This window comes from Salmo salar, chromosome 29 (genome assembly GCF_965601325.2).
Source record: "Salmo salar chromosome 29, fSalSal1, whole genome shotgun sequence".
In the NCBI taxonomy this organism is placed as follows: domain Eukaryota; kingdom Metazoa; phylum Chordata; class Actinopteri; order Salmoniformes; family Salmonidae; genus Salmo; species Salmo salar.
In genome coordinates, this window is record NC_138319.1 from 6291496 (window position 1) to 6305151 (window position 13656).

The following is a 13656-nucleotide window of genomic DNA, read 5'->3' on the forward strand; positions in this document are numbered from 1 at the left end:
ATTGACACGGCTGGATAAAAAACGTACCCGATTTAATCTGGTTACTACTCCTGCCCAGTAACTAGAATATGCATATAATTATTGGCTTTGGATAGAAAACACTCCAAAGTTTCTAAAACTGTTTGAATGGTGTCTGTGAGTATAACAGAACTCAAATGGCAGGTCAAAACCTGAGAGATTCCTTTACAGGAAGTGGCCTGTCTGACCATTTATTGTCTTTCTTTGACATCTCATTCCATTACAAAGGATCTCTGCGGTAACGTGACACTTCCCACGGCTCCAATAGGCTCTCAGAGCCCGGGAAAAACCTGAATGTCGTCATTCCAGCCCCAGGCTGAAACACATTATCGCCTTTGTCAAGTGGCCGATCAAGGGAATGTGGGCTTAGGCGCGTGCACTGGCCGCCCCCGTCTTTGTGATTTTTCTTCTGTTTACCGAAAAGGAGATTCCCGGTCAGAATATTATCGCTTTTTTACGAGATAAATTGCATAAAAATTGATTTTAAACAGCGGTTGACATGCTTCGAAGTACGGTAATGGAATATTTAGACATTTTTTGTCACGAATCGCGCCATGCGCGCGACCCTGATTTACCATTTCGGATAGTTTCTGGAACGCACGAACAAAACGCCGCTATTTGGATATAACGATGGATTATTTGGGACCAAACCAACATTTGTTATTGAAGTAGAAGTCCTGGGAGTGCATTCTGACGAAGACAACAAAGGTAATAACATTTTTGTTATAGTAAATCTGATTTTGGTGAAGGCTAAACTTGCCGGGTGTCTAAATAGCTAGCCCGTGATGGCTGGGCTATGTACTTAGAATATTGCAAAATGTGCTTTCACCAAAAAGCTATTTTAAAATCGGACATATCGAGTGCATAGAGGAGTTCTGTATCTATAATTCTTAAAATAATTGTTATGCTTTTTGTGAACGTTTATCGTGAGTAATTTAGTAAATTGTTAGTAAATTCCCCGGAAGTTTGTGGGGGGTATGCTAGTTCTGAACGTCACATGCTAATGTAAAAAGCTGTTTTTTGATATAAATATGAACTTGATTGAACAAAACATGCATGTATTGTATAACCTAATGTCCTAGGTGTGTCATCTGATGAAGATCATCAAAGGTTAGTGCTGCATTTAGCTGTCTTCTGGGTTTTTGTGACATTATATGCTAGCTTGAAAAATGGGTGTCTGATTATTTCTGGCTGGGTACTCTGCTGACATAATCTAATGTTTTGCTTTCGTTGTAAAGCCTTTTTGAAATCGGACAGTGTGGTTAGATTAACGAGAGACTTGTCTTTAAATAGCTGTAAAATAGTCATATGTTTGAGAAATTGAAGTAATAGGATTTTTAAGGTATTTGAAAATCGCGCCACATGATTCAACTGGCTGTTACGTAGGTGGGACGAATTCGCCCTAGAGAGGTTAACTAGGAACTCGGGGCACCACGGAAAATCTACAGATTACAAAGTTATATTTTTCAGAATAGAACTCCTCAGATATTTTAATATCTGATCAATTAGTCTTCTATTAACTAATTATTCTTTACCTTACGTCAGTCTCATTCCAAACGGCGTAAATTCTTGGTTATCTGCACGAACCCAGCCTAAACTATGAATCATTGTTACGTCCTGACCAGTATAAGGGTTATTTGTTATTGTAGTTTGGTCAGGACGTGGCAGAGGGTATTTTGTTTATGTGGTTCGGGGTGGTGTTTTATGTAGTAGGGTGTTTGATTTATTATTTCCGGGGTTTTGGGGTTATGTTCTAGGTTTGTATTTCTATGTGGTCTCTAGTCTTTTGTATTTCTATGTCTAGTTTATTGGGGTTGGACTCTCAATTGGAGGCAGGTGTTTTCTAGTTGCCTCTGATTGAGAGTCCTATATAGGGGTATGTGTTTGGTTAAGTGTTTGTGGGAGATTGTTTCTTGTTTTGCCTGTGTGAGCCTGACAAGACTGTTTTGTTGTTCGTGAGTTCTTCGTTTTTTTTTGTTATTTTGGTGTTCACTTTATTTAAAATAAATATCAAGATGAGCATCCACATTCCTGCTGCGTTTTGGTCCTCTATTCCCGATGACAACCGTTACAGAATTTCCCACCACAACAAGACCATGCAGCGGAAGGAGAGGAGGAATGCTGAGAAAATGGACTTTGATATGGACGATCGTGAGAAGTGGACGTGGGATGAGATTATGGCCGGAGAAGGTCCATGGGGGAAGTGGAGCGAAGACAGGGAACGCTACAGGGGAACACGACTGGCGTTTAAGCCCGAGAGGCAGCCCAAATAAAAAAAAATTGCGGGGGGCTCACGGGTAGTTTGGCTGGGCGAGGTTTGAGCCCCAGGCCAAAGCCTCGTACCTTTTCTGGGCAACCAGTGACTGGACAGGTCCCGTACTTCGGGGGAATGGGTACTGTGGCGAGGCACAGTATTTTTAGGCCAGTACGCGCAGTACCAGCACCCCGCATTTGCCAGGGGGAAGTGAGCATCCAGCCAGTAAGAGCGATGCCAGTTCTGCGCTCGAGACCACCAGTACGCCTCTACGGTCCAGTGCGTCAGCCCTGTCCGACTCGTCCTGTTCCCGCTCCCCGCACTAGCCCTGAGGTGCGTGCTCCCAGGCTGATACCTCCAGTACCAGCACCACGCATCAGGCTTCCAGTGCGTCAGCCCAGTCCGACTCGGCCTGTTCCCGCTCCCCGCACTAGCCCTGAGGTGCGTGTTCCCAGGCTGTTACCTCCAGTACCAGCACCACGCATCAGGCTTCCAGTGCGTCAACCCAGTCCGACTCGGCCTGTTCCCGCTCCCCGCACTAGCCCTGAGGTGCGTGTTCCCAGGCTGATACCCCCAGTACCAGCACCACTTATCAGGCTTCTAGTGCATGAACCCAGTCCGACTCGGCCTGTTCCGCTCCCTGCACTAGCCATGAGGTGCATGTCCCCAGACTGGCACATCCAGTACCAGTACCACGCATCAGGCTTCCAGTGCGTCAGCCCAGCCTCGAGAATTCGGCAACAGTGTGCAGTCCAGAGTATCCGGCAACAGTGTGCAGTCCAGAGTATCCGGCAACAGTGTGCAGTCCAGAGTATCCGGCAACAGTGTGCAGTCCAGAGTATCCGGCAACAGTGTGCAGTCCAGAGTATCCGGCAACAGTGTGCAGTCCAGAGTATCCGGCAACAGTGTCTAGCCCGGAACCGAGGGAGTCTGCCTGCGACCCGGAACCGAGGGAGTCTGCCTGCGACCCGGAACCGAGGGGAGTCTGCCTGCGACCCGGGACCGAGGGGGGTCTGCCTGCGACCCGGGACCGAGGGGGGTCTGCCTGCGACCCGGGACCGAGGGGGGTCTGCCTGCGACCTGGGACCGAGGGAGTCTATCAGCAACCCGGAACTGAGTAAGTCTGTTGACGATCCGGAACTTAATATAATTAACTGTGTATCAAATGAGTCTGCCTACAGTGTGGAACGGAAGAGGTCTGCCTACGATCCGGAACGATGGGAGTCTGCCTACAGCCCGAAACTGAGCAAGTCTGTCTGCATTCTGGAGGACAGTAGGCCGGAGCCAGAACCACCTCCTGTATAGGTGGGTTGGAGGGGGGGGTGTAGCACTAGTGCCGTCGGTGACAGCAGCCACCTTCCCTCCCTTTAGTTTAGGGGGATTTTTTTGTTGTTGTTTTTATTTTTTTTGTTTATTTATGAGGTGCGTCCGGGGTCTGCACCTTTGGGGGGGGGGGGGGGGGGGTACTGTCACATCCTGACCAGTATAAGGGTTATTTGTTATTGTAGTTTGGTCAGGACGTGGCAGAGGGTATTTTGTTTGTGGTTCGGGGTGGTGTTTTATGTAGTAGGGTGTTTGATTTATTATTTCCGGGGTTTTGGGGTTATGTTCTAGGTTTGTATTTCTATGTGGTCTCTAGTCTTTTGTATTTCTATGTCTAGTTTATTGGGGTTGGACTCTCAATTGGAGGCAGGTGTTTTCTAGTTGCCTCTTGAGAGTCCTATATAGGGGTATGTGTTTGGTTAAGTGTTTGTGGGAGATTGTTTCTTGTTTTGCCTGTGTGAGCCTGACAAGACTGTTTTGTTGTTCGTGAGTTCTTCGTTTTTTTTTTATTTTGGTGTTCTCTTTATTTAAAATAAATATCAAGATGAGCATCCACATTCCTGCTGCGTTTTGGTCCTCTAATCCCGACGACAACCGTTACAACCGTTACAATCAACCGTTACAATCATCCATACACCAATTGGCATAATCATTTATTTACTAACTAAATGATCACAAAAATGCATAACAAACAGTAGATATTAGTTACTAACAATGATAGGGAAGATCCCTTAGTGGGCTGAACCGATATGACGCCTTGGTATGAAAAGAAAAGGGGGTGTGGACCGATAAAGGAGCGGGAAAGACAAAATGGATTACTACACACAGTGGAAAGTTATATTAATTGAAATGCTAATCCTTTGCACATGAAGGCTTGCTCATTCGGGAATAATTGCAATCAATATATTTATGCCCATTTGTTGTTGTCACGACTCCTACCGAAGGTGGCTCCCCCTCCTGCTCGGGTGGCGCTCGGCGGACGTCGTCACCGGCCTACTAGCTGCCACTGATTCCCTTTTTGTTTTCCCCCTTTTCTTTATTAAGTGCACCTGTTCTTCGTTGGGCTGATTAGCGGGCTTTATTAGCCAGTAGGCCCGCCTGCTCTTTGTGCGGGATTATTTTCATTGTATGCTGTGCGTGGTTACACACTGTTTGTTGCACATTTTTCAGTGGTGCGTATGTTTGCGCAAGCTGTGTTTTGTCCCTTGTGTTTGGGGCACTTTGTTTTGTAGTGCGCTCTGTGCGCTGTTTGGGTTGGCTTGTGGTCCCGTGTGGCTCAGTTGGTAGAGCATGGTGTTTGCAACGCCAGGGTTGTGGGTTCGATTCCCACGGGGGACCAGTACGGAGAATAAAAATGTATGAAATGTATGCATTCACTACTGTAAGTCGCTCTGGATAAGAGTGTCTGCTAAATGACTAAAATGGCTTGTCGTTTGGTCAGTGTGCATATTAAAGCCATTACCCTGAATCGCTGTTTTCCTGCACTTGATTCCTCGTCAGCAAACACCCACGCCTTACTGTTGTCTTCTCTGTTGGAATCGTTGGTCCGTCTGCTGGAGAGTCAGTTCATCAGAGAGTCTTTGGTTACTCATGGTGGTAGCTCTATCGCCGGCTCCTGATAGTGTCTGTTGTAATGGATCCGTCAGGCGTCCATTTTTCTTAGAGTAGATGTTTCGGCGGTTGTCGGTATTCGCATTCCAGGTTTACATAATTTCGAGCTGCAGACTAGTAATTAGTATCTAAGATTTGCTCTTATTCTGTAGAGATCGATAGTCTCAGAGTTTAACCATTTCCACCCGTGTAGCCAATGTGCCACGTGGTATGGTTTTCTAGTCTTGGTACTCAACCATTGCAACCACAGCTCACGCTGGGGATTTGCTTAGTCTGAAGAGGATTTCCTCAGGAGGGTGTTTTATTCATAACACTAGAAAAGGGTGGTTCCATGATGCCTGATCATGTCTGTACTCACGGGGTCCAATGACTTAGTTAAACTTTACAGGGAATATAATTTTCTCATTCTGAAGGTTAACGTCACATTAGATCATTTCACAAATAGTTTCATCTTTACTTATTCATTTTATACAATAATTTGATGCAAACCCCACAATTAAGAAATGTATACATTCAGTGATATAGTAATATGTGTTTCCTGTCCTGCATGAGGTCACCAAATGAAACCCACTCATCATACCCGTACCTTAAGTATCCACGGACCCTTCCCACATTCTCACAAGTGGACATATAGTTTAATTCTCCCATTTTGGGGATTTAGGAGTTCGGCCAAGTGAAATCTCTTGTTCTCTCTCCGTATTCTCTCTTTCTGCATGGCCAGGGAGAGAGTCTCCGCCAGGAATTTACAACCTGAGATAACAGAACCTGGGTGTAGGAGAGAGAGAGAGGGGGGGAAGCCACGATCTACACCCAGAAAGGGCCACGTCATGACACAAGTAAGCTATTGACATTGTTTACACAGACAGGTATCCCCCCCTTTTTGTTATTTCAAACGATCTATAAACATAACAGCATTCAACATTGAGAAAAAGTACCAAATTAGATACATTTTTGACTGATGTTGCCCATCTTATTTACCAGTCTTGGGATCCACAGAGAAGTATGGCTGGCCATGGAGGATGCTGTAGACCACTCTGGCACTGTTTCCATAGGTAGGGTCATCTGCATCTGTGGCTGTCACCTGCGTCACATAAGTCCCTGTGAAGCAAACACATACATTTGCATCATTCAGATGGAGTCAATTTTGAAGTTTTTTTTTTCTTCATACAGTTTAGCGGCTTGTGCCACCATGAGTGCATCACAAATGGCATTCTATTCCCTAAAAAGTGCACTAATTTTGACCAGGCCTCAGGTCAAATGTAATGCCCTATGTAAGGAATAGGGAGCCATTTGGGACAGAGGCACAGAGACTAAGGTGTGAAGAGGATATGTGTGCAATATTGGAACGTTGAATTATTGACTATGTGAAATATACATTTGCAGAACTATGCAAGTGGATGTTTAGCCAGAAGATACTCATTCATTAGACATTGCAAGTGTTAAGGAAACAAAGAGCCATCCACAGCAGGAATAGGAAACAAGATGGCAGCCATCCAAACTTCTTGCAGTACCAGGAACAGAGTTAATAACTGTAGCTTGAATCTAAAACAGCATTGCATTAATCCACTGACTCTAAAGAAGCATGTAGATCTACAATTCAATTTGAAATGATTCTATCTACTAGCTCAATGAAATCACTACTGTGGCTAAACGAGATATGTATTTTTTAGTCCATATGTACAGGCTGGTACTGTACAGTATGCTATTTGAACATCCAAGTGAAGCTAGATCCACAAATGGCCATTGACACATGTTAATCTCTTAGTTGGTTTTAGCAAGGCTTTATTAAACAGGATTTGCGCTGTGAGCAGATGATAACAATTGTATGAAAATATTAGGTGAGAGAGATTAGAGCGTTAATCCTTCCTAACAAAGCCCTGCACCACGTATCCAGGTATAATGGAGCTGAGATGCTGGTCATTTACACTTTAACTACTATAGGTAGTTACTTTGTACTGGTTTATCAGCACGTACTGTATTAATGCTTTTGCTTATGCTTTTTAGTGATACAATCCTTTTATAAACAGCTCCAGTTCCATAAAGCTTTTAAATACAAGTGCTTTGTTTAAAATGGGTTAACCTCTTGACGGTCGCCTAGGATAGGGGGCGCCACAGCGCATTTTGAAAAAAATTTGTGCCCATTTTAAACGGCCTACTACTCAAACTCAGAAGCTAGGATATGCATATAATTAATAATTGTGGATAGGAAACACCCTCAAGTTTCTAAAACTGTTTGAATGGTGTCTGTGAGTATAACAGAACTCATATGGCAGTCAAAACCCCGAGACAGATCGAAACAGGAAGTGGAATTCTGAATTGCGGACTCAACTTCATCACGTTGCCTATTAATCACACCGTGAGCTATGGTTCATTGAGCACTTCCTATTGCTTCCACTAGATGTCCCCAGTCTTTACAAAGTGATTTGAGTCTCCTACTGTGAAAACTGACAGAATGACAAACTGTGGAACGTGGTCACACGGAGAGGGCCATCACCATTATGACGCCGGCGCCCCTAGCTACCCTCCCCTTTCGAAACGTTTTGAAACACAATGCAATCGTCCCCCTCGAATCTTATTGGAGCTCTGGTTGAAAAACGCCCTAAAGATTTATGTTATACAACGTTTGACATGTTTGAACGAACCTAAATAAGAAAAAAATGCATTTTGTTGAAAGAGTAGCCCCGCGCACGTCGGAACTTTTGGTGCAGCCTTCAGAACGCGCAAACAACAACAAGCTAATGGAACATAAAGGATGAACTTTTTCGAACGAAAATACATTTGTTGTGGACCTGGGATTTCTGGAAGTGCCTAAGGATGAAGATAATCAAAGGTAAGGGATTATTGACAATAGTATACAAGACTAGATTTGATATGCGATTGTTCCAAGATGGCGATGACTTGTATTGCTAGCCTATTGTTCTGAGTATCGCATCCCCTTTTATCGCAAAGTGTGATTACCCAGTAAAGTTATTTTTAAATCTGGCATTACAGGTGCTTTCAAGAGATATTCATCTATACATTTTAGAATGACAATAATACATTTAAAAAATGTTTTCGAATAGTAATTTAGTAAATTGTAGTTCTGTTTCATCGGATGCATTTGAGGGAAAATAGTTAGTCAACGTTACGCACCGATGTAAAATGCTGTTTTTATATATAAATATGAACTTTATCGAACAAAAGAATGCATGTATTGTGTAACATGATGTCCTAGGTGTGTCATCTGATGAAGATTGTCAAAGGTTAGTGCTGCATTTAGCTGTTTTCTGGTTATTTGTGATGCATGTGGTTGGTCGGAAAATAGCTATGTGGCTACTTTTACGATATACTCCTCTAACAATCTAATGTTTTGCTTTTGCTGCAAAGACTTTTTGAAATCGGACAATGTGGTTCGATTCAGGAGAGGTGTATCTATAAAACAATATAATTTGAAAAAAAAAGGGAGAAAAAAAAAGTATTAAATGTTGTTAAGCTAATGGCGATAGGATTTTTCGCTGGATGTAAACAAACTATACACCTGTCACGCCCTGATCTGTTTCACCTGTCCTTGTGCTTGTCTCCACCCCCTCCAGGTGTCGCTTATTTTCCCTGTATTTTTCCCTGTGTTTCCTGTCTCTTTGTGCCAGTTCGTCTTGTTTGTCAAGTCAACCAGCATTTTTGTTTCTCAGCTCCTGCTTTCCCAGTCTCTCTTTTCTCGCCCTCCTGGTTTTGACCCTTGCTTGTCCTGACTCTGAGCCCACCTGTCTGAACACCTGCCTGTCCTGACCACAAGCCTGTCTATCGCCTGGTACTGTTTGGACTCTGAGCTGGTTTATGAACTCTCACCTGTACCCGACCTGCCTTTTGCCTTTTGTCGTAACAAATATCGGAGCTCAACCCTCTGCCTCCTGTGTCTGCATTTGGGTCTCGCCTTGTGCCCTTATCACACCACTTTTAACTTGGCTCATTCCAGTTCCTTAAAGTTCTTTGAAAATAAAAATACAGTACTCATCAAAATTGGTCTTTTGAATCCACACCCATTAGCCCAAGGAAGGGTTATCAGTTCCATACATTTTATTAATGTAATTAGAAGTGATTCATATTTTTCTCAGGTACACACTCCATCAATGCCGTATTGAACCATTTATCACACACACAAACTGCAGAATAATCTGAAAATAATCATCATTCCCAAAGCATACAGCCCTCCTGCTCAGTCCCTCATTTAAAGGAAACAGTCTTTTCGCCAGCAGGTCCTACATTCCTGCCCCTGATTTGGAACACACACACACAGCCTTCCAGCTCTGTTTACCTGCATGGAGTAGAAGACTGGGCCATGTTTTAGATCAGCTTGAAAGGGACCATGGTGATTTTAAAAAGGTACACTCCACAAATCTTTTGTGTGGAGTGTACATTGACTGTACCTTGCTCCATTCAGCGTTTGGAGAGATCTAATATGCTGTTCTCTTCGCCAGGGCTCCATTGCTATTCAGAAGAGGAGCCAATATGAGTGAATTACCTTGATCTGCCTTCCCTGAGGTAGAGAGCATAAAGACAGCCTCGAGCCGCAATGTACTCATGCACTTTGGGCATAACTGGCTCGCTTGCTGAAAAGTCCAAATCTGTGGATCTGTTTTCCTCCCTCTTGTTCTACCTGTGGCTATAACACTCCGTTTCTTATATATTTTTGTACTCTGTCTCGATCTAAAACTCTTTGATAGTTTTTAAATTCTGAGAAAAGCATCTATTTTGTTATGTCAAGTTTGCAGGTAATTGAAGCATTTTGTGATTATGTCTGCATTCCAAATTGCACCCTATTCCTTACATAGTGCTCTACTTTTCTCTGGTCAAAGGTAGTGCACTATCAATCAATCAAATGTATTTATAAAGCCCTTTTTTACATCAGCCGATGTCAGAAAGTGCTATACAGAAACCCAGCCTAAAACCCCAAACAGCAAGCAATGCAGATGTAGAAACAGGACCAACAAAGTCTTTGGTGATATTTCTTCTTACCTACAGGTGACATCTCAGGGACACTGGCTATGTATGGCCCTTCTAGAAACTTTGGCTCATTGTCGTTGATGTCCTGGACCTTGATTACAAACTCTGATTCGGGCTCCAGGGGCCTGTTGGTGTCGATATCGACAGCCTGTGCACGGAGGGTGTAATAAGGCTTCACCTCCCTGTCAAGGCTTCTTAAGGCATGGATGTCCCCGGTCGTTGCGTCAATGGTGAAAATGGAGCCGGCCCCTTCTCCCATGAGAGTGTACTTCACCTCGCTCTCGCCCTTATCCAGATCAGTGTGAAGCTGCAAGACAAGAGGAAAAGGACAGGTTCAGTCAAAACAATGATACTGCTAATGATTCAATAAGACCACTGGGGGAGAACAGTTTCAAGTAAAGGCAGTTCATGAAGCGAGTCGATGGGACTGACTGCACCTACAGAATACAAAGAAAAAACCCTACACAGTAGGATATGTGCTGCTAAAACCACAAACAGTATATACAAAGCAGCATATTTTTTTGCCCCAGCTCTAGGGATTTGGGATGTGCATATAATCTACATGACTGCACTCCCAACAATAGGTACATCCAGCACACAGGTACCTTTTCTTCTAAATGTGTCTGCTCTAAGATGGTTGTATGCTCACATTATCAGTGTAATAATGCTCTCAATGCTCTGCTTTAGCATGTGCATGTTTTCCTTAAAGGGATAGCTTGCTGGCAGATACCCATAGACTTTCAGTCATTGCACTAATGCTGGTTAGCATTGGTTCGCAAAACTACAATACCTCTAACTTTGTTCATACTGGACACAGATTCATATCTGACCCTGGGTAAGTTTATAAAGGACCTCATTGCAACAACAAAAAAACTGAAGTATCCCTTTAAGTAAAAAACAAAAACTCCATATCTGCAAAATCTGATTTAGTCTGACAGGTCAGCCTGGGGGGCATATTAACTGGCTTGACCCAGTTCTTTCTCCACTTCACAGTGCAGCTTCTCTTTGTACAATTGCTATGGTTCCATCCCAAATGGCACCCTATTCCCTACATGAAGGGAATATGGCTCCATTTGGGACACAGAGTAGCACCATATCAGAAGGCTTTTCTTTGGCCATATGCGATATACCTGTTGGCATGGAAGTGTTTTTTCCCTGTACAGGACATCAAACCAACAATGTTCATGCAGAAATGACGGCCAATGTGACCCAACATGGACAACATGTTTCCCTCAAGCAAGATGTACTGTAGTTCTCAAGAGCCAACAATAAGTCCCGCAAGAGTGATTTGTTTTTACCACACAGGTACTCACATTGAGTCCAACTCCATGCAAGCAGAAGCAGAGGCGTGTTGCCCAATACACATACCTGTTCCTCACACAATCTAAGAGTTGTGCCCTTCAATGGCTAAATATGTTCAACACAAACTCGGTAAGCCTTCTACCTGCCTCTCCCTCTCATTGTACCTGTATTTGTCCTAGTCTGCTGTACAGTGACGTTTTTAATGCTATGCCCATAAGTAAATCAATTGATGTACCAAAGTGGACTGGATTGTGATTCATTTGGATCAAGTAAGTATAGCTTATTATAGTTTATTCAATGCACATTCCAGCTTATCCAATACAGAAACCCCAGGAGTGACAGTCTTTTTTCAGACACTGCAAATTGATTCATAACTGCACAATTAAAGTTGAAAAATAAATACAACCCCCCCCAAAAAATAATAGGCCCATTCCCCACATTAATTAGAAGCCAAATGTTAAATGATACAAATAAAAAATTCCATTAGGCAAACAATGATAATCAATTATACAAAGACAGTCATTAATGAGGAGGCAGGCAAGTACACTTATTCAACATGCCACAAACTCCAAAGAGCCCAACAGACTAGAGGATAAAAGCTTTTAAGCACTGCAGAAAGATAGTTTTTGTTGATTTGTTGTACAGTACAGTACAGTTAGAAAATAAGTGAAATGTATTTTGTAAGGAAGAACTATCCAACCCAAACCACCCGGCACGTGGGTCGTTTGATTAAAAAACAAACAAAAACAAGCTCAATGCACTTTAAAAGGTTTGAAACCAAATTGAAACTGTAGAAATGATAATGGACCTACATTTATACCATTACTTAACTGTGTCCATCTCGCTAATCATCACCTAAATTAAAGCCAGACGGTCTGGGAGCATTAAAAATTCCTATATTTATTTTACCGTTATTTAACTAGGCAAGTCAGTTAAGAACAAATTCTTATTTTAAATGACTGCCTAGGGACAGTGGGTTTACTGCCTTGTTCAAGGGCAGAACGACAGATTTTTTACCTTGTCAGCTCGGCTACCTGCCACCCCTATATACAGTGCATTTGGAAAGTAATCAGACCCCTTGACTTTTTCCACATTTTGTTACGTTACAGCCTTATTCTAAAATGGATTAAAAAAAGATATATTGTGCAAATTTATAAAAAAATTAAAAAAACTGAAATACATGTATTTAAGTATTTACTCAATACTTTGTTGAAGCACCTTCGGCAGTGATTACAGCCTTCATTCTTCTTGGCACACCTTAATTTGGGAAGTTTCTCCCATTCTTCTCTACAGATCCTCTAAAGCTCTGTCAGGTTGGATGGGGATTGTGACATCACAGCTATTTTCAGGTCTCTCCAGAGATTTCCGATTGGGTTCAAGTAAGTCCCAGCTCTGGCTGGGCCACTCAAGGACATTCAAAGACTCGTCCCGAAGCCCCTCCTGCGTTGTCATGGCTGTCTACTTAGGGTCGTTGTCCTGTTGGAAGATGAACCTTCACCCCAGTCTGAGGTCCTGAGCGCTCCGAAGCAGGTTTTCATCAAGGTTCTCTATGTACTTTGCTCCGTTCATCTTTCCTCAATCCTGACTTGTCTCCCAGTCCCTGCCACTGAAAAACCTCCCAACAGCATGATGCTGCCACCACCAGCATGCTTTACCGTAGTGATGGTACTAGGTTTCCTTCAAATGTGTTCAGGCATTCAGGCGAAAGAGTTCAATCTTGGTTTCATCAGAGACCAGAGAATCTTGTTTCTTTAGGTGGCTTTTGGCAAAAGTGGGCTTTTATGTGCTTTTTACTGAGGAGTGGCTTCCGTCTGGCCACTCTACCATAAAGGCCTGATTGGTGGAGTGCTGCAGAGATAGTTGTCCTTCTGGAAGGTTCTCCCATATCCAAAGAGGAACTATGTAGCTCTTTCAGAGTGACCATCAGGTTCTTGGTCACCTCCCTGACCAAGGCCCTTCTCCCTCGATTTCTTTGTTTGGCCGGGTGGCCAGCTCTAGGAAAAGTTTTGTTGATTAAAACTACTTCAATTTAAGAACGATGGAGGCCACTGTGTTCTTCGGGACCTTCAATGCTGCAGACATTTTTTGGTACCCTTCTCCAGATCTGTGCCTCGACACAATCCTGTCTTGTAGCTTTACGGACAATTCCTTCGACGTCATGGCCGGTT

General features: G+C 43.3%; 1 protein-coding gene across 1 annotated transcript in view; it reads right to left on the bottom strand.

Annotated features, from left to right (window-relative positions):
- LOC106590053 (cadherin-12) overlaps positions 1–13656 on the bottom strand; it is a 230390-nt gene that overhangs the window by 73012 nt on the left and 143722 nt on the right. The window contains exons 3-4 of the mRNA XM_014180561.3: positions 10199–10493; positions 6185–6304 (exon numbers count right to left, since the gene is read on the bottom strand). Of these exons, the coding sequence (XP_014036036.2) occupies positions 6185–6304; positions 10199–10493 (415 nt within the window). The remainder of the gene's footprint in view (positions 1–6184; positions 6305–10198; positions 10494–13656) is intronic.